Here is a 22,294-nt window from a genome sequence, read left to right on the forward strand (position 1 = left end):
AGATTATTTAAAATTTGATTAAATTTTGAAGTAACTAAAATCTCTCTTCTGCGGGTGGCCATATTTGCGTCATTTGTAAAACCAATTTAGATTTGTTGTGAAAACGCATTGACAAATAATAACTCTCTTAAAATTCATAAATTGGTAAAACTTTTCATATGAAAGATTCACGAATTCATTAATAAAAATCATTTCTTTCAAATTGGAACACTTTCGTACTTGTACACAAAAGCCCAATCCTCATAAGTGTTACGTTACGGCTTTAATTTCTGCCGCGGCAATAAACTAGTGTAATGAGTACGAATTTTTATACACATTTTATCGCCTAAACTTTTTGTACGTGCGAAGCTAATTGGGCAGTGGTTTAGCTAGTAACTAGGCCAGCTCGTCCAATAACTCGTGGTCATTGCCTCGGGGCCGAATCTTCCCGGGGCGTCACTGATTCTCATCACTCTCATAGATAATAGAAACAAAAGGGGGTATGCAATGGAAAAGTGCCGAGCTACGTTCAAACTGCACAGAGTTTCAAAGCCAAATTATGCTATTTTACGTTAGTTCCACACTGGCCCCGAGGAATGGGGATGCTTAGCGAAGAGTCTTTTTAGAAAATAAACTGTTTAGGGAAGGAAGTTTTCAGTGTGTCCAGGATTGACGGATGTATGATCCATCTCTTCCACTGTGGTGCAAGGCCGTGTTCTGAGAGTCCTGCTGGAGAAGTCATACGATCTTCCTCAACCAGTCTCTCTGGATCCGGCCTGTCATGCAGTTGGTGGGCAGACGCATCTGTCGCCAAGAACCGGACAGACATCACTCCATGAATCCGGGCACCCCTGTTAAGACAACAAACGGAGAAAACCACTTGGGGTGACCCATGGCAAAGATGTAGGATATCCAATAAATAGTTCCCGGGGTGGCGGTACCCGTACCCGCCTCCCAAATTTAGGTGTGTAGGTAGAAACAAAGATAGGGGTAGTTGTTCGGTGATTCAAATTTCAATTGTGAAAGATGTTGGTAACACTTCAGTGCGTGTAGTTTCTTACTAATAATTTATTTATTTATTTATTTAAAATATGATTTTTTAATACTTGTCTCAGCGTCGAGATGGACCTAGGTGGTAAATAAATAATACGTAAATACTAAGGTTAAATACAGTTATACGGTTGGCAGAATATATTTGAAAAGAAATAAGAAATGTAGGTTAATCCTATACGTTTAATATTCAAACAGTATTGTAATTATTCCAGATCCCAATGTCCTTACCTTAGAAGAAAAAAAACTGAAAAAATACCAGCACCAGGGTTATTCATTTGTTATTAAAACATACATGTCATTTGTTTTGGATTCGAATCCTGGTTGTCGTTGAGAGTGCATGTTATCTCGCTGTTCGGATCACTAATTACGTAAAAAGACCATTTAAATAGTGCAAATTGCATCCCAAGTTCAATATTGTCTTGAAATTATAACATTAAAGTATAAGGTGTGCACCTATAAACGATAGTTATGAGGAATTTTCATGAAAACAACAAGAAATCAATTTCAACACAAGGTAAGACTTCCTATAAAATTGCTCCTCATATTCCTAGTGATTGATTGTTTGGTATTCTACTTTTCTTTACACACAGTTTATTTTAAAAGCCATTTGGCATCAAGCATAAAATAATGAGAATACTATTACAAATGCAGAGAGAAAAGACGAAACATAGTAGACACAATAATAAAAGATATGTTTACGATATTGTATTATTCGGTGTACAGATATTTCTATGATAGCTGTATACCTAACAATACATAATAGGTTGTTTATAAACTAAAATTCACATCTACGGATATTATGTCTTACAGTATTTGCAATAATGCGACGACCTATTTTAAAAATCCAATTCTTTATTATTGAATTTAATCAGTGTTTATATTTGTCTAAGCGTAGCTGGTAGTGTATTGTATAATTTCCATGCCATGTGTTCAAAATGTCTTTGTCCAAAGGTGTAGCGAGTTTGGAGTAGTTCTTTACTTATGGCTTGGGTATTGTATTTGCGTTGATTTGTTTTGTGTTTTGTTGTTTTTCTGCAAATTAACCAATGTTTCATGAATAATAGTTTTTGGCAAGCTTGGCTCATCTCTCTTGTTTCTATGTATCTATGGGCGCGATAGGCAGGAGGAATTTACACCGGGTTGTTTCATCTGGTGTATACGATTCATGGACAGTTATACAGATAAAGGTATACTCACATTATTTCTAGCTCCCACATCAGCCCCTAACTCAATCAATCGATCCAGAAGCGAGGTTTTGTTGTCTTTCACGGCGTACATCAGGGGGGTCATGCCTGTGGCCTGAAAATAATAAAATACTCATTAATTTTCTTTAATAACCAGTACAGAGTTCTAAAACATTTTTCTAATTTTATCTAATTGAATAAATCAAAACCAAATTTTTTCTCTGAAATCATTAGATTTGGAAATAAGGTTCCGTTTCCGTTTCAAAATGGTGTCCGTTTGAATGATTCAGCGACGATTCTTTTTTCAAATGCGATTTCGTCGTGTTTATTTGGACTTTTTTTAAGCTGCCCAAAAAACGTTTGAAAAAAGAATTTTTATTGAGATATTTTACATTCTTTGGACAAATTTTGTTAGTACTTTGAAAATTAAGTAGGTAGATAGTGAAGTACCGACTTACAAAACTAATTAAGTATGTAAATATGGAGAAAATGGTCGAGTTAATACAGGACTACGCTCAGTCAATTAGACACTACATTGTTATATAATTTAATACATATCATTCATAGAATAAAAAAGAAAACAAGAAATGCCATGTGCCCACGCGTGTTTCGTGATCCAAAAGTCTGAAGATAATATGCGGAACTGCGTTTCAATAACATTATGAAACACAAATTGGATGGCGTTTCACGAAGTCAGGAATTAGAAATAAGAGACAGAGGGCGTGAAGAATTGGCTAGAACCAAAGGCACTATGTGAGTGGCGACATTGGTTTCCATTCAAATCTATATAGAAGGCATTTATAGTTCAATTAATTATATTTAATTTATTTTTTGGCATTCTGCAATTTAATACTTCTTTTTTTTTGCTGGAAATATTTTTATGGATATTTATTATATATTATATCATCTCACCCTCTTCAAACGTGGCGTTCTTTTCTAACGGCTTAAGTTTATTCTTCATTTATTTCTAGAATGTTGAACTCTTGTTGTTTGTACTCTTCAAAATTTTTTTGTGAAAATAACCAGGAGTCACCTTATATTAAGTTAAGTAACATATGTCTAAACACTTTAATTGGTACGTTAGGTTTGGACATATAATGACTGGGTTCACATGCTAGTCATTCTATGTCCAAACACTTTAATTGGTACGTTAGGTTTGGACATATAATGACTAGGTTCACATGCTAGTCATTCTATGTCCAAACACTTTAATTGGTACGTTAGGTTTGGACATATAATGACTAGGTTCACATGCTAGTCATTCTATGTCCAAACACTTTAATTGGTACGTTAGGTTTGGACATATAATGACTAGGTTCACATGCTAGTCATTCTATGTCCAAACACTTTAATTGGTACGTTAGGTTTGGACATATAATGACTAGGTTCACATGCTAGTCATTCTATGTCCAAACACTTTAATTGGTACGTTAGGTTTGGACATATAATGACTAGGTTCACATGCTAGTCATTCTATGTCCAAACACTTTAATTGGTACGTTAGGTTTGGACATATAATGACTAGGTTCACATGCTAGTCATTCTATGTCCAAACACTTTAATTGGTACGTTAGGTTTGGACATATAATGACTAGGTTCACATGCTAGTCATTCTATGTCCAAACACTTTAATTAGTACGTTAGGTTTGGACATATAATGACTAGGTTCACATGCTAGTCATTCTATGTCCAAACACTTTAATTGGTACGTTAGGTTTGGACATATAATGACTAGGTTCACATGCTAGTCATTCTATGTCCAAACACTTTAATTGGTTTTATGAAAAGTACTTAAAAAGTGTTTACAAGAAATTCTTTAAAGTTATGTTTTTTTATAACATTAATGCCCACTGCACGTGTTGGTACGCGCATTTATCGAAGAAATAAACGTCTTAAAATGTGCGAGCAATGCGTTAAACATTTCTGTTATTAAAATTGTTTTACATATTTTTTGTATGACAAAGATGAAAAGTGAGGTTGACGATTTTCTTTCAAAATCCCTAAATAAAAGGACTGTGTTTTTTGAATTTTGATTTCTCTGAAATTTTGCGACGTTTTGATGAAAATGTTTGTGGTAAGTTTTTTTTTCAAATTTTTTCACGTTTGAATTTATTTTAAGTACACACAACATATAAATAACCTATCGAAGAAAGCAAACACTTTGTGGCTTGACATTATACAAAATGAAGGTATAAGGTAAACATAAAAGAAAGAGAAAGTATGTAGTAGAGGGAGAGAACATCAGATAATGGTTGGTGGAGGGGGTGGGGAAGGGGTAGGGGGAGGGGTTGGGGGAGGACCAAAGGAAGGTCTACTACATACTTTCTCTTTCTTTTATGTTTACCTTATACCTTACTCTGTATTATAATTTAGTATTATATTTTATTGTCCTGATGAAGATTGAGTCCAATCGAAACCGGTCGACTAATATAACTCGAAATAAAGTGGTTTAAAACTAAGTGTTTGTTTCATTTTATATAAATAACCCTTTTGATAAGCAATGTTTATATTTTAATTATCTTTCCGTGAACTATTTTATGTCGTATTCTATTTTACGTTTCAATTAGTAAGGTGTTAACATATTCGGTCGTTTATCAATTGAATAAAATTTTCACCAAGTTTTTTAGTAAGACCGGTAATGTATAACTGGTTGCAAATATTTTTTTCCATATTACTTTATGACATAAATTTTATTTGTGTAGGAATTTGTTTAAATCGCCATAGAATTTTTGATAAAAAAAATTATAGGCCATAATATTATTCAATCAAGTCTTTTATAAAATTATTCAACTTATCAATGCAAATTTTCCTCCTCAAACAGCTGAAATCCACATTCATTCAGATTTCTTTGCTACTCATCTTACTTCATCTTCAATTACAGAATGAATGACAGAAGCTACTATACGGGTAATCCAAAATCACCACTCTCAGCTAGTATGGAATTTTTAACCATTTTCTTGAATAGATTTAACGAACCTAGTATATAATAGTTTTTATATTTTCACTGAGCATATTATGATGCAACGGAGCTTTATAATAAAAAACTCCTTTGTCCAAATGATGTTCTTGTATTCACCGGTTGATACATTAAAGAAGAACCCAATCCAGTGCTGAGCACTTGTAATCTTTTGGCAGTATTAATGTATTTAATTATTATTATTTAACAATGTACATGTTTATATGTTTATAAAACTATTAGCACACACGAAGATGTGAGCTAACTTTAGATTAATAAATAAATAAATAAAATAAGTATTGGCTTTTTTCAATGTTGTTGAAAAATTTACAGAGAACCTGTATTATGTACAACTTCTTTACTGACATAATTTTACTTTCAGTTTATAATAACTGTGACGAACACAAAAAACTTTTCTTATGCATTATTTTAATTTTTTTTTCATTTAAATGTTCTAGGATTGTCTTGTGACAAGAACCCCAATATACAACATTATATGAAATAATCGATTGAACAAGCGCATAGTATACTGTTTTTAATGTAACTATGTCCAATTTATTTCTTAGAGACTTGAAGAAGTAGGCTAGCTTTCTTATTTTCTTATTATGCTATTAAACTTATTATTACTTTTTTATTTGGGCTCTAACGAAATAAAAAGGTTTTTTCGTGATAATCAATCACCCCAAAGTTCCGCGTTATGAGCGTGAAACGCGGTGTGTACGTGTGTTCTTTTAATATTCATTGTTCATTGTGTTAACTTAGAAATAGAATGTAAATATTATAATAAGACGAACCCTTTCTATTTTATATTTTATTTGCACAATACGTTTTTTTTAATTCTGAATTTGGTTCCAAACGTCAAGAGTTGAAAATGTGAATAATGATTTTTTTATTGGAACAACTTTGCTTTAACATCATTTGAAGGTTATACCAATGAATGTAATTTATCATTGAAGAAGAAGATAATATTAATAAATCTAAACGAAACATGAAAAGGACACAGAAAAAAACTATAACGGTCTAAACTGGGAATCAAACCCAGGATCTTTGTCTTAACGGGAGAACGTCTTTAACCACTAACGTTTTGTTCTGGCGATAATTACATTAAGCTACCTCGGTTGAACTCACTATATTGTGATCATGTTATGCTCCTTCGCAGAGATACAGTGGTAAGTGATTAGTCTTCCTGTTCCTTCCTTCCATACATTGTTCATTTCTACACATAGTATCACCCAATTCCAGCAACCACAATTTCATTAGAAATAAAACACTATGATGTTCATTAGAAGCTATAATTCATTAGCAGTTTTGGACACGACATTTTTAGTTATTAAAGACGTTGTACTGGTAAGATAGAGATCTTGGGTTAGATTCCCAGTTGAGACCGTTAATGGTGCCTCCATTAGAATACACATTTATTATTTTTTTATTAATAACAAAAAGATACACGAATTACATTACACAATATAATACAATTATTAATTCCATAATAAATGTGTTTGATGTACCCTCATAAATAAGCAGGGCTTGTGTGTATGGGGGGTGTTATTATATTTGTTTAAGTTTGATATGATTCTGTTCAAGAGTTCAAAATACTTTTTAAGATGGCTTTTAAATTCTTTAATATTTATATTTATGTTTCTAATTTTTTCTGGTAATGAGTTAAAAAATTTAACTCCGAGATATTCATGGTTGAACTGTCCTATTGTTTTTTTACATTTCGGAGTAGGAAGTATTGACGTTTTTCTAAGATTTCGGTTATTTTTTGCAACAGGGTGCAAATTTATTTTGAATATTATTTTTATAAATTTGTAATGTTGCATGGTAGAAGTATAATGCACTTAATTTTCTGACCTTAAATTGTTTAAACATATCATGTCTAGTTCTGTTTAGATTTATTCATATTTTCGTCTATTTCGATGATTTAATCGTTATTAATAATCTTTCATTTTTATCCATCCAGAACACCAATATGAACATTAAATATGAACTCAGTAAACGATATGCATTATTAAATATGTTTGCGTAGTACATTGAAAAAGAAAAACATTGTATTCGAACATGTAGGACCATCAAAGTCATGACGTAAAAGAGTATTTACAGGATAACGATCTTGCACAACTCTCCTTCGTGAAATTTCTTCCACGAAGGCCACATTCTTTGCTAGGCTGTGCATTTAAAAGCATAACACCGTTATAATCTCTCCCTCTTTCTCATAAACGATGCAAGCAACCGAAAGGGAAGTATTAGCTGAGCTTTCAGTAGCAGGGTTGTTCCCGCCCTAGCGTGCCGCCTAATGCGGAGACTTATTACCTCATAATTGTTAGTGCCATGCAGTGGGCGCAATCCAAGTGCAGGTCACCTCAGAATGCAGTTAATTAAACAATTAGAGCGTGACCATATGCGGAAGGTTTAGCGCAACTAAATCTGACTTTGAGAAGTCTCTTGTATTCAATTTTAAGCTTCGTTCGCGTGTACATTTTATTTAACAGCTGTAGAAAATATATTTAAATTCCTTCAACATGTTCTACGTAGTACTGACGTATTATCCACACGGAAGTAAGAAATATTGTTGTGACAAGTAGGAAAATTACAACAGTTATTGTATTTATCTGGTAACTTCAATCATAATTGCTGTGTCATTTCGCCTGGAAAGTATTATAGGCACCTTGAAATTACTTTGGCCTTGCAATTATTTGACATTAATGGTAGTGTGAAATGTAACACAAACATTTCACTGTCGGTTATTTTCTATGCACACTTGCTTCTAACGTCATTGTCATTACCTTAAAAATTATAATGAGGTTTTCTGTAGAAATTATATACCTTATCTATTTTTACGTTGGCGGCATTTATTTTTACTCGGGAGATATTTTCAATTTGTGTCAGTTTTTCGGATGACTAATTATTGCTTATAATTATTTGTTATCCTTTATGCTATGCATAAAACCTTGTCTTATAAACGTTAGTTTATCATTTAAAAATAATAATATTTGACAAGTCTAAAACATTTCACCAATAAATGAAGATATCATATGTCTCGACGCCATCTAGTGAACAATTTAGCACTAACAAAACCTTTCCTACAAAAATAAAGTTGTTTGTTTACAGGTGAAAAAAATATAATAATCAGTAATTGTTGATTGAGTTACTAGTACACGTTGAATCAATTGGCGGGTTGGAAATAAGCTGACATAGCTCAGTGGATACAGAGCACCTGACCGGACATCAGAAGGCACGGGTTCATTTCCCGTTGGCGGCATTTATTTTTACTCGGGAGATATTTTCAATTTGTATTAGTATTTCGGATGACTAATTATTGCTTATAATTATCTATTTTTTAACTTTACTTTGTGGACAGCCGTTGCAGTACTCGTCTTCACGAGTTATTTCAATTTACTGTCAATATTTCTTAGTAAACATGGATTTTAACTACAGAATAGTATACAGGTTTTTGCTGAAAGATTTATTTTGTAAGCCAAACTTTCGTTAGAGCGAGGTGCCCTTTTAAATACTGTCGAAATAATATGTTACCTGTTGGTTCTGGCAACGTTTTAGAACGGACTACCACTGTTATATGAATGTTTTGGCTTCGTGTATTTTTTTTGTAGGTTTATAAATTCAGTATACATTGCCAATATTGGAGTAAAGTTTCAATTTCCTTTGAACCAATCGAAATAATAAACACTACAATTTTTTGTTTCTCACAAGTTATTACGACGGGCTTAGCCTTGGTTTGAAACAAGGGTATCGTTGTGCACATTGTTTTTTATAATTGATTATGTTCAAATCAGGGAGGCAGAGATTCACTCCAGAAACTAAAAATCAGGGAGGCAGGGAGTCACTCCAGAAACTACAAATCAGGGAGGCAGGGAGTCACTCAAGAAACTACAAATCAGGGAGGCAGGGAGTCACTCAAGAAACTACAAATCAGGGAGGCAGGGAGTCACTCAAGAAACTACAAATCAGGGAGGCAGAGATTCACTCCAGAAAATAAAAATCAGGGAGGCAGGGAGTCACTCCAGAAACTACAAATCAGGGAGGCAGGGAGTCACTCAAGAAACTACAAATCAGGGAGGCAGGGAGTCACTCTAGAAACTACAAATCAGGGAGGCAGGGAGTCACTCAAGAAACTACAAATCAGGGAGGCAGGGAGTCACTCAAGAAACTACAAATCAGGGAGGCAGGGAGTCACTCAAGAAACTACAAATCAGGGAGGCAGGGAGTCACTCAAGAAACTACAAATCAGGGAGGCAGAGATTCACTCCAGAAACTAAAAATCAGGGAGGCAGGGAGTCACTCCAGAAACTACAAATCAGGGAGGCAGGGAGTCACTCAAGAAACTAAAAATCAGGGAGGAAGGGAGTCACTCAAGAAACTACAAATCAGGGAGGCAGGGAGTCACTCAAGAAACTACAAATCAGGGAGGCAGGGAGTCACTCAAGAAACTAAAAATCAGGGAGGCAGAGATTCACTCCAGAAACTAAAAATCAGGGAGGCAGGGAGTCACTCCAGAAACTACAAATCAGGGAGGCAGGGAGTCACTCAAGAAACTACAAATCAGGGAGGCAGGGAGTCACTCAAGAAACTACAAATCAGGGAGGCAGGGAGTCACTCCAGAAACTATAAATCAGGGGGGCAGGGAGTCACTCCAGAAACTATAAATCAGGGGGGCAGGGAGTCACTCCAGAAACTACAAATCAGGGAGGCAGGGAGTCACTCAAGAAACTACAAATCAGGGAGGCAGGGAGTCACTCAAGAAACTACAAATCAGGGAGGCAGGGAGTCACTCAAGAAACTACAAATCAGGGAGGCAGGGAGTCACTCCAGAAACTATAAATCAGGGGGGCAGGGAGTCACTCCAGAAACTACAAATCAGGGAGGCAGGGAGTCACTCAAGAAACTACAAATCAGGGAGGCAGAGATTCACTCCAGAAACTAAAAATCAGGGAGGCAGGGAGTCACTCCAGAAACTACAAATCAGGGAGGCAGGGAGTCACTCAAGAAACTACAAATCAGGGAGGCAGGGAGTCACTCAAGAAACTACAAATCAGGGAGGCAGGGAGTCACTCAAGAAACTACAAATCAGGGAGGCAGGGAGTCACTCAAGAAACTACAAATCAGGGAGGCAGGGAGTCACTCAAGAAACTACAAATCAGGGAGGCAGGGAGTCACTCAAGAAACTACAAATCAGGGAGGCAGGGAGTCACTCAAGAAACTACAAATCAGGGAGGCAGAGATTCACTCCAGAAACTAAAAATCAGGGAGGCAGGGAGTCACTCCAGAAACTACAAATCAGGGAGGCAGGGAGTCACTCAAGAAACTAAAAATCAGGGAGGCAGGGAGTCACTCAAGAAACTACAAATCAGGGAGGCAGGGAGTCACTCAAGAAACTACAAATCAGGGAGGCAGGGAGTCACTCAAGAAACTACAAATCAGGGAGGCAGAGATTCACTCCAGAAACTAAAAATCAGGGAGGCAGGGAGTCACTCCAGAAACTACAAATCAGGGAGGCAGGGAGTCACTCAAGAAACTACAAATCAGGGAGGCAGGGAGTCACTCAAGAAACTACAAATCAGGGAGGCAGGGAGTCACTCCAGAAACTATAAATCAGGGGGGCAGGGAGTCACTCCAGAAACTATAAATCAGGGGGGCAGGGAGTCACTCCAGAAACTACAATCAGGGAGGCAGGGAGTCACTCAAGAAACTACAAATCAGGGAGGCAGGGAGTCACTCAAGAAACTACAAATCAGGGAGGCAGGGAGTCACTCAAGAAACTACAAATCAGGGAGGCAGGGAGTCACTCCAGAAACTATAAATCAGGGGGGCAGGGAGTCACTCCAGAAACTACAAATCAGGGAGGCAGGGAGTCACTCAAGAAACTACAAATCAGGGAGGCAGGGAGTCACTCAAGAAACTACAAATCAGGGAGGCAGGGAGTCACTCAAGAAACTACAAATCAGGGAGGCAGGGAGTCACTCTAGAAACTACAAATCAGGGAGGCAGGGAGTCACTCAAGAAACTACAAATCAGGGAGGCAGGGAGTCACTCAAGAAACTACAAATCAGGGAGGCAGGGAGTCACTCAAGAAACTACAAATCAGGGAGGCAGAGATTCACTCCAGAAACTTAAAATCAGGGAGGCAGGGAGTCACTCCAGAAACTACAAATCAGGGAGGCAGGGAGTCACTCAAGAAACTACAAATCAGGGAGGCAGGGAGTCACTCAAGAAACTACAAATCAGGGAGGCAGGGAGTCACTCAAGAAACTACAAATCAGGGAGGCAGAGATTCACTCCAGAAACTAAAAATCAGAGAGGCAGGGAGTCACTCCAGAAACTACAAATCAGGGAGGCAGGGAGTCACTCAAGAAACTACAAATCAGGGAGGCAGGGAGTCACTCAAGAAACTACAAATCAGGGAGGCAGGGAGTCACTCCAGAAACTATAAATCAGGGGGGGCAGGGAATCACTCCAGAAACTATAAATCAGGGGGGCAGGGAGTCACTCCAGAAACTACAAATCAGGGAGGCAGGGAGTCACTCAAGAAACTACAAATCAGGGAGGCAGGGAGTCACTCAAGAAACTACAAATCAGGGAGGCAGGGAGTCACTCAAGAAACTACAAATCAGGGAGGCAGGGAGTCACTCCAGAAACTATAAATCAGGGGGGCAGGGAGTCACTCCAGAAACTACAAATCAGGGAGGCAGGGAGTCACTCAAGAAACTACAAATCAGGGAGGCAGGGAGTCACTCAAGAAACTACAAATCAGGGAGGCAGGGAGTCACTCAAGAAACTACAAATCAGGGAGGCAGGGAGTCACTCCAGAAACTATAAATCAGGGGGGCAGGGAGTCACTCCAGAAACTACAAATCAGGGAGGCAGGGAGTCACTCATGAAACTACAAATCAGGGAGGCAGGGAGTCACTCCAGAAACTACAAATCAGGGAGGCAGGGAGTCACTCAAGAAACTACAAATCAGGGAGGCAGGGAGTCACTCAAGAAACTACAAATAAATTATGAATGTAATGTTGAAGTTACAGAGTGGAAGTTAATCTTGGTATCGCCCTGGTGTAAGACCACCATTAGAAATGGTTTTAGCCGTGTTTTGTGACAAGATCTGAATTGCCAGGTACTTATCCACCTTCCTCCTCTACATATCCTTTACCATCAGCCATGACCACAGACAGATATGACCTTAATTTGACCATGTTCCAATCTCCGCCTAGTCTAATTGAGCAAGTGTCTCGTTTGTCCGATCTGTCGTGGTCAAGATGCCTCTGCGTCCATATGGATTTTCCCGCCAAATGTGGGCCAAATTTCCCCTCGACCGGAAGCGGCGCCATCTTGGAGCGTGACGCGCGCGATAAGCGGTGGCCGCTGCGGGGAGGCCGTGGCACACTTAGCCGGGAACCCGCTCAACTCCGACCGACACACCCCCCACACCCACCCGCACCCACCCTCACCCACCCGCAAACCCGAGACACTTAGCCAAAGAGAGCCTATCAAATTAGCGAAATTATATTTTTTCCGGTTCACGTTCATCAACGAACTTAATGAAAGTATTTAATAATTTAAAAAATGTTAATACTAGCTGAAGTTCCCGGCATTGCCCGATGTATATATATATACATATTTTTAAATGTGAATACCGCACAAGAGTCCCAACTGCTCCCAATCGTCTGGAGCCAGTGAGACTATGACGTCCCCAATTGAGGTATTTTGTGAGCCTGAAGGTAATGAGGAGGGGGAAGAGAAAGGTGGTTGTACCTGACTGTTCACATGGTCACCAAACACGCCTAACGCCATTTCTGAATTGTGATCTTCTACCAGGGCGATACTGAGAGTATCTTCCGCATTGGAATTATATAAATAGATGGATATATAGAATAAAATTTTAGAACTAAATTCTCCATTTTGATTTTATCTTTTGAAATATCTTATCGTTACTTAAAAAAAATAAAAAGTGGGTGTGTCAAGCCTACGCAAGACAGAAGTGAAACTTCTAGTATTCCTCTCTCTCTATTTTCATTTCATCAAAAATTAAATGAATTAATTAAATGAACTACAACTATAAATGTAAATGTAAACGCAACACAAAACGCGAACACAACTTATCACAGCGGGAGCACGCTGCTAACTGATTCACTGGCCGTGGTGGGCGTGGCCGCGCAAGTGCGCTACCGGCCGACCTGCTAAACCGAACTCGTATCTCGCTCGTAACTCAAAGCAAAACGTTCGTGAGCGGCTCCCCCACCTCAACAAGCGCATATGGTGAGAGAGGGACAGTGAACGGTGAGCGGTGGTGGGGGTACCCGCATTTTCGTGTCGATCCTGACTCGGTTTTACTCCGTCCACGAAAATCCATTACGCGCCTAAAGAAGTTTCACTTCAAAAATTGTCGATAAAATAGATAAACATGAAACATAAAATATTTGTACGTGAACGGAAAACAGTCTTCTTAACTGGAAATATAATCTATATAAATAAAAAATGTAAATGTTCGTTTCTTCAAAACCTTAAATCTCCAAAAGTTCTTCACCAATGGTTTTGGAGATTTGACACAACGTTGCAATCCAATACGCGTGTATTTTTTTACATTGAAATGAAGTCTCCTGTGACTTCTGTTGGACGTAAAATACGTCCGTACGTAGTAAAAAACATGGTTTCTATATCTGCAAAAACAGACTAAACCACAGCAATGGGTGGCGGGGCACAGCTAGTATATAATAAAGAATAATCTGGGTGATAAGAATTACACATTTGAAAGAAAGTTCGGTGGCGAAATAGGATAACGCATAATCGGGCAATGGAAGAAACTGAAAATATCTTGTATAAATTCTTTTTCACACGATTTCTTCGTTATGTACACTTTTACATAACAGATTTACTTGATTAGTTATTTGTCTTTTTCCAGCCCTTGTAAAGACGCGGTCGCGGAGCAATGGAATTAAAATGTGGCCCAAATTATTTACGGTGTATTTCGCCATTTTAATTGTTCGTTTTGTGTTTCGGTTTAGTAGTTTAGCGCCCCTAAGCCTCCTTAAGGCTGGGCGGAGAAATCGAAGGGAAGGCTCTTGATCGGTTTGCCGCCGGACGCCGCGACGTGGCGGAAGTGCTACGGTATTCTTGTTACGTACACGTGACACACTTGTCAGGAGGCTTGAAATTTGTAATGGACGCTGTTGAAGATAGCGCCGCGACGCTTGACAGTAAATTCTTTAAGCAACTTTTTATTGTACATTAAATACGGAAAAATGACAATTAAAAATATTTTTAGTTAGTAGATACATATTTTGCTGCAAATTTATGCATTTTATTAGTTTCATTCTGCTTATATATAGAAGAGTGTCTGTGGCGGGCGGTGTGGATTTGATTTATACAATTTTTAAATTTTATTCCGAAATTGATGAAATTTGTCACACTTGACCTTCAAAACAAGAGGAATTTCACTGTCTATATGAGATTAAAAAAAAACCAACCCATCCCATTTTCCCACCCTTAAAGCAGAAATTCGATATTTCTCGATGAAATTTCGCACACTTAACGTTAAACATAAGAGGATAATTACTACTGTCTACATCTGATTTAGAAAAAAAATTGCTTAAAGAACGTAAAATTAATTAATAAACGTAAATAAATTAGAATTTTTCGGACTCCCTTATTATAACAAATTTAAAAAATATATTTTGGAATGACGGGAGAGAGGCAAGGTAGATGATTTTACCCACGACTCCGAGTTTGGAACCCCACGATATTTATTTAACGTAATTATACTATGATATATATTAAGACATCACAAGAAAATCAACATCTCTGAGCTAACATTAACGTATCATTTTATTTTTTTTATTTTTTATAAGTGGTTTTCTTCGTTTAGCTCTGGTGTATCCGTCAATTACCGGATACCAAGAACTATTAAGCTTAGCTCCATCGTCTCTATTAATGTTTACGGGATTTTTATGAATTTCAATGGCCTCCGTAATCAGCCGTGCTCTATAAGTTTTCGGTCTCCCCAGACTTTCAGGAACAAATCCAAAGTAATGCCCGGTGTCAATCAAATGCTCGGCAATTGCCGATTTGTCAGGGTGGCCGAGTTTACAAGCTCTGAAGTGTTCTGAAATCCTTTTGAAGATAGTCCGCTCTGTCTGGCCTACATAGACCTTGTCACATCCGGAACAGCTGAGTTTATACACTCCATCTGTTTCCAGAGGAAACTTAGTCTTTGCAGACCTCAGTAAGTCCTGTATCTTTGTTGTTGTTCCAAAGACAGTCTTGATATTTTACTTTCTCAATAGCCTGGCAATTTTGTCTGTCACATTGTGCACATAAGGCAGGAAGGCACAGCCTTTCGACTCTTGTTCAATTCTGTCTTCGTTTGGTGCAGATTTGGCTCTTATGATTTGCCTTGTCTGACTTGCTGGGTGGGTAGCCGTTACGCTCCAGTGCATCGGTCAGCTTCGTAAGTTCCGCTCCGATTTTATGTTCTTCACATATTCTGGTCGCTCGGGTCACCAATGTATGGATAAGTCCTCTTTTCTGCGCTGGGTGGTGGTGCGAATCAGCGTGTAAGTACCGATTCGTATGGGTTGGTTTCCTATATACAGTATGCCCTAGGCTACCATCGTGTTTCCGCATCACCTCCACATCTAGAAAGGGCAGGATTTTATCTTCGTTTTCCAGTTCCATTGTGAATTTAATTTTGCTGTGGAGAGAATTAAGATGGTCCAGGAATTCGTTTAGTTTCTCCGTTCCATGAGGCCAAATGGCGAAGACATCGTCGACGCAGCGCCACCATACTTTAGGGACAGCCGAAGCTGTGTCGAGTGCCACTTCTTCAAACTTCTCCATAAAAAAGTTGGCTAGTACTGGCGATAACGGGCTGCCCATCGCAACTCCCTCCAATTGCTCAAATAGTTCTACCTCATACATAAGCTCACATTTTAACACAACCTCAAATAACACATCTGCCCTGATGATGGACACTGCAATGCTGTCCGAAACGTTGGCTAAAGAAGGAGTTAGCGCAACACGGCATAATACCCCAAAAACAACTAACAAAAATACTTTTGGCCGTGAAAATCTTAAATCATATTAGGTGGGGAAGAAGTATGATCCGGTTTGGAGGAGGTGTAAAAAACTAGAGACTTTTTTTTTTATTATGTTTTTTATTTTAGTTTTGAATATCATTTGAGCAAGATGGCGGCCTTCAGCAGTATTCTAATGATGTAGACTATTTCTGTAGTTTTGGGCTGCTTTTTTGCATATTCCATGGGGTATGGCGGATGTTTCCTCGATAATTTTGATTTTCAGCTCTTCTTAAGGGGGTGGGGGGCGATATCTTTTAACATTTTTCTTATAATAACCCCACAGAAAAAAAATCGCACTTGCTTAAATCTGGTGAACGCACTGCATAATCCAGGTCACTTCTCAGAGACACAAGTCGAGCAGGGAACATTTGTCTCAATTTTTCCAAAGAAATCCAAGCTGTTTGCTGTAGACTGTTGACTACATCAGTGTATTGCTGCTGAATCATAATAAAAATGTTAATTAGTTTATTTTATACCTCCTCAAAACCGGGTCATTACTTCTGCTCCTCCTGTATATTGATGCCTTCCGTGGTCGAGAGGTAAGTCTCTCTACTACCAAGCTGGATGTCGCGGATTCAAATCCCGGCGTGCGCAAGTAAATTTTATTCGATTTATTTGTGTTTTTTGACAATTTACTAATTTAAAATAATAATGTTTATAGCACGTTCCAGAGTGTAAGATACTCCCAGTATACCCCTGGTGTAAGACCACGATTCAGAATTGAAACGTTGCTTGCTAATAAAAATAGTTGTTTTGGCTGTGTTTGGTAACCAGATCTGAATAGCTACATCCTTCCCCACCTTCATCTTCTAAATCTCCTTCCCGTCCCCACTAACTTCAATCTTACAATTGGGAGTGCCATAGTCTCATTGGCTCCAGACTGTTGGGAGCAGTTGGGACTCTTATGCGGTTTCACATTACAACAATGACAACCTTTGCTCAAAAACACCATATGTATATAGCACCTCAAGCATACGACAAACTGCAACTACAGACCATAGAAAAAACTAATATTTATGTAGTCGTTTAACGAAAACATCACTGAATGGCTAATGATAAAAAAAATCACTAGGAAATTAATAGTACTGTCTTGAATATTCATTTCATATTATAATTACCTAAGTGTCGACACTTTGTTAAAAAATGTACTTTTTTACTTCTACTCACTACATGCGTAATTCATTCTTCTCCATTAATATCTATTTAAGTTCAACTTTCCCAAAATCTAAAAATAACATAAAAATTAAATATGTTGACTTAAATTCCTGTCAGAACAGCTTACACCTAATGAGGTACGAAATGTAAAGCGTACAATTAAACTTTAACATAATTAAATTTAATAATGGTAACTACTGATATCGTTGTTCTCTTTTTTTTTGTAAAAAAAATGTAATTTCACTAACGCCGATTTATCGACACTGAACTGAACTCAACTCAACTGAATTCAACTGAACTACTCACTATGAAATATTTATTATTTGTAATTTTTTTCATCACTGTAACCGATGTACTGTTTTGTTTCTACAATATAAAATAAATACTACAAACCCATTAATATAGTGTAAAGATGTTAAACAACCGTTTAACATACATAAATTCTCGTTTCCCAGATGTATAATTTAAAACACGTTTATTAGTAAAAGGGGTAAGAGTTTTATAATAAAATAATCATGATTTAAAAAAAATGTTATCAATTTTGTTGAATTCTTTTAAATAGCATTTGAAAAATCTTTACATTACATTATTCGTGTTTTTTTTTACAAAAATGTAAATTTGTAGCAAAAATAGAGACATTATCTTTATACGTTGGTTCAAAGATTAACACTGTATTATTATCAAAATATGTGAAATTTTGACAGAAACATTATGTAAATTGTCCACAATTCTAGATTTGCAGATTGACAGCTGTCACGTTCTGGTGTTTTTTCGAAGAAATATAACCACAGGGTGAACACAAAAAAGAAGCCGCAGCTTGTGACTTTTTGTCCTGTAAGGCTAGAATACATATTTAATTAGTAAATTTAGAACAGTAGACCTCGTGTCCAAATAAGTATATTGCTATTATATTATTTATTACTATTTTAAATCAAAAATAAAATTACTTCAAATGCCAAACGAAGTAAATCAATCTTAAAAAAATCTAAAAAATGACTTATTTGGTCAAAACACTAACACTTGATCTAAGAGGGTTAACTCTCTATACAAATTTATGGGTTCCATGACAATTCAGGACAGTGAAAAATCAACACACCTTTCAAAAGTGATACAAAGTCATTCAAAGTGATAAAAAACGGCCTATAGAGTCTATAGTATAGACCTAATGCTAGGTAACCTATTTAACTTACTTTTGTTTTTTTTCATCTCTTTTCTAAAGTGTTTTTATTTGTTACTGTCCGATTATCAATTACATGTTTTGGAAATGTCTATATCTCAAATCTGTTGTTTTGAGATAATCAATATTTGTCGCATGTTTTAATATGTTTGCAAAAATGACAAATTTCAACAGTTTTAACTGAAATTTCTACATTTGAATGAAATGACACAAAACACAATTGTTAGTTTTAAATGGAAAAAATTCGAAATATATTTTAATAAAACTGGGTACACCTAAATATTTGGATATAATCAAACAGGTTTTTCGAAACTTAAGGAGTTTTTATTGCTGTTTAAAACTGAAAAGAGTTTATTGATACCATATTGTAATTTATGGTTTTTCGGGCTTGTTTACGTTGACACCGGTTTACACCGAACATATTCTATTCAATTCAATGCAATATTGATGACTTCATCAGAAAACGAACCCGAGGTCAGTGAGGACCAGAGTCGGGTTCAGGTGTGCTGCGCTGGTTGTATATTTTATATTATCATGTAATACCCCTCCCACAGCAGTAATCACAGTAATTAGAGCCGTGGAGAAGGTACTGTGCATATATTTAAGTGAGTGAGTAATGAGTTGCTTTTCTTTGTTGAACGAGGTTAGCTATCGTTCGGAATACATTATAAATCTGATTTACATTTAGTTTAGCGCCAGTTCTTATTAATTTGGAGTCTCGGCTTGAATGTGACAAATGACTTTCTCGCTAAATAACTGGAACTAGTAACATTTGTTTCAGAAACTAGCAACATTGTGGCACTCCCATACAGAACACTGTAATTTAAATTAATGTGTCTGCCAAGTATTACAGACCTACAGACCTACAGACGATGGCCGATGAGTCATCCAAAAAATCCTTTAATAAATTTTGTAGAAGATTTTTTTTTTTTAATTTACCCATTTAGGACAATCTTTTCAATTTAATAGTTCAGATTGCTCTTACGGTTCAAAAAGAAGAAATAATATGGTTTGAAAGTGAGATATGTTGAATGTTAGAGAGAGCGCGCTAATATAAAAAAATAATAATTAAGCAAAAATCGGGAAAATATTTAATTTTTTAAAATTTAGGGGTATTAGATCCATCGAAAATTCATATGTAAAAATGCGTGTTTTTTGATAGATCTAATACGCCTATAATTTAATATTTAAAAATTTAGGCGTATTACATCTTTCAAAAAATTTATATGTAAAAATGCAAAAATCAATCATTTTAAATACATGTAGGATAACGAAAGATTTTTTAAATATTTATGTTGAGGGATCAGTAGGATTTATAGGCCCTGTTAGAAGTTCTACCGAGCCGAACCCTCTGATATGAAAATATCTGGAGTCGGTGAATTATTTTCCCATTTGATCTCTGGTGAGTTGACGTGTTGTTCTTGTATTGTTTTGTATTTATTTTGCTTATATAATGCACTTGCATAATGTTGATTGACTTGATGATCATTTGTGGAAGTGTGTGGAAGGGTTTAGTTTTTCCTATGGGAAGATTTAACCCGGACATAAAATCGGAAAAGATTTAAAAAACATGACTCGATTAAGTTGCATTTTTAGATACACTGAGTTTTTTTCTCATATCTACAAAATGTGTTTTTAGTTATTTTCGGAGCTTACTTTGCAATTTATATCGCAGAAATTTCATGTAAGTACCGTTTTGGCTCTACAAATTTATATACATTTTCTTGAAAAACAACAAATATTTTTTTAGGAACTTAAAACCTTAAAGCTAATCTACTCATGAGTACTGTCATGACACGAGCAAGAGCCTAATATAGCGGTAGACAGAGCTAAAATAATATTATAAGATGTAAAGTTTACAATTAAAAAAAGTGGGTGTGTCAAGCCTACGCAAGACAGAAGTGAAACTTCTAGTATTCCTCTCTCTCTATTTTCATTTCATCATCTCTATTTTCTCTCTTAGGTTAGTTTGAAAATTAGAGGTTAAATAATTCAACGACGAAGCATGGATTTGCTTTTTCTAATATTTTCTTATAAATGAATGACGTTCGATTAATGTATAGTTCCAAAAATTTTCAATTTATTCACAAGTATACAATATTACATAAATAACAATATTACAATTAAAAATTACAAAGAAATTACAATGACAATTTACCAATCATGTGCCATTTTCATTGTCAATTTCATGAATATCATTTCCTAATGTCGTGATAATTGGGTTATGGTAACTAAAGTGCGAGATATATACATTCCAACAATACTACTATATTGTGAAATATTTATCAACTCTTATAGGTTATATTTACCTTATGTTAATGTCATCACTGTGTGAATCAGACTCTCCTCTTCTTTGGTGATTCTCAGGGGATATTTCCTCTTGTGCCACTGATGTGTTCATCACCTCTATCTCGTCACTACTCATTTTTAACACTGAAATTCTGTACCAAACCGTATGAACCACAATCAATTACGTATTTCACTCGTATTACACTCACGACGCAGTATACTAACCAAGCAGCTGATGCTTGGCGTGGCGCAGTTCGCTGGTGTCTGAGAGAGAGGAAAGAAGAGAAGAGAGAGAACGTTCGTGAGCGGCTCCCCCACCTCAACAAGCGCATATGGTGAGAGAGGGACAGTGAACGGTGAGCGGTGGTGGGGGTACCCGCATTTTCGTGTCGATCCTAACTCGGTTTTACTCCGTCCCCGAATTACGCGCCTAAAGAAGTTTCACTTCAAAAAAAATGCAAATTTAAAAAAGTTTTTCAACACCATCCGGAATCAAATCGTTACTTGAAATAGCTTTAGCCGTGTTTGATGACCAGATCTGAATAGTTCCTGTTCCCCATCTGCTTCCCCCCACCACAACCTTCAGCCTCACTATATACGCCAACTGGGGATGCTATAGTCTCATTGGCTACAGATGGTTGAGAGCAATTAGGAGAGTACAGTCCAACAATCGTATAAACACAGAAAGGAACATTTTCCACGTCGTTAGAATTTTATAGCAATTAATTTTTCACATTTGTTAATAACGCTGTAGTTGCGTTATTTATGAAGTGTGTATTTACCATAATAGCAGAGAATTGCGTAGGCAATAATTTTAGGAAAATAACACTTCTTGTCGCAAACAATCTTCTGCTACATTCTTAGAAAACGAGGCGCGACGCTTTGACACGTTTTCGAGAAATACATTTAACGGTTGCAATTAAAAAAATCGCAACTCGCTGTACTTAGAATGATTACCGTGAAACACAAATCCAGTATTATAGTCCCCTAAAACCAGGGCATTTGACCATTTGGTGGACATGCGAAAATATAAATAAACTGTGTCTATTGATGTCGGCGCTAATCAATCAACAATCATTGATTGTCGCGTTTCGTTATACTCGTATATCGCTTTCCATTCTCCAATTAAAACAAAATAGTAAGTAAAAGTAGAAGTTGAACATGGATTACATATATGAAATTATAATACAAGGGCCATGAGCATTATTCCTCACGCTGAAACAAACAATTACACAATCGCTGAGTCATTTATCTCAGTTAGTGCCTTTGTGGAAATTACGTGAGCTGTGTGTGTTTTCCCTAAGATGCAAGGGGTAAAATGCCACTATTTTCGTAATAACTTAATAGAATGACTTTTTTGTAAATTGTAAATTTTATATTTATAAAAATGTTATATATCTATCCTACGTAGTTT

General features: G+C 36.6%; 1 protein-coding gene across 1 annotated transcript in view; it reads right to left on the reverse strand.

Moving 5' to 3' along the window:
- Nucleotides 1–22,294, reverse strand: part of nompC (no mechanoreceptor potential C) — a 114,444-nt gene that overhangs the window by 53,163 nt on the left and 38,987 nt on the right. The window contains exon 2 of the mRNA XM_089635211.1: nucleotides 2,230–2,331. Coding sequence (XP_089491337.1) covers nucleotides 2,230–2,331 — 102 coding nt within the window. The remainder of the gene's footprint in view (nucleotides 1–2,229; nucleotides 2,332–22,294) is intronic.

The sequence above is a fragment of the Hesperophylax consimilis genome, chromosome 9 (genome assembly GCF_061612785.1).
Source record: "Hesperophylax consimilis isolate HC1 chromosome 9, BYU_Hcon_1.0, whole genome shotgun sequence".
Lineage (NCBI taxonomy): Eukaryota > Metazoa > Arthropoda > Insecta > Trichoptera > Limnephilidae > Hesperophylax > Hesperophylax consimilis.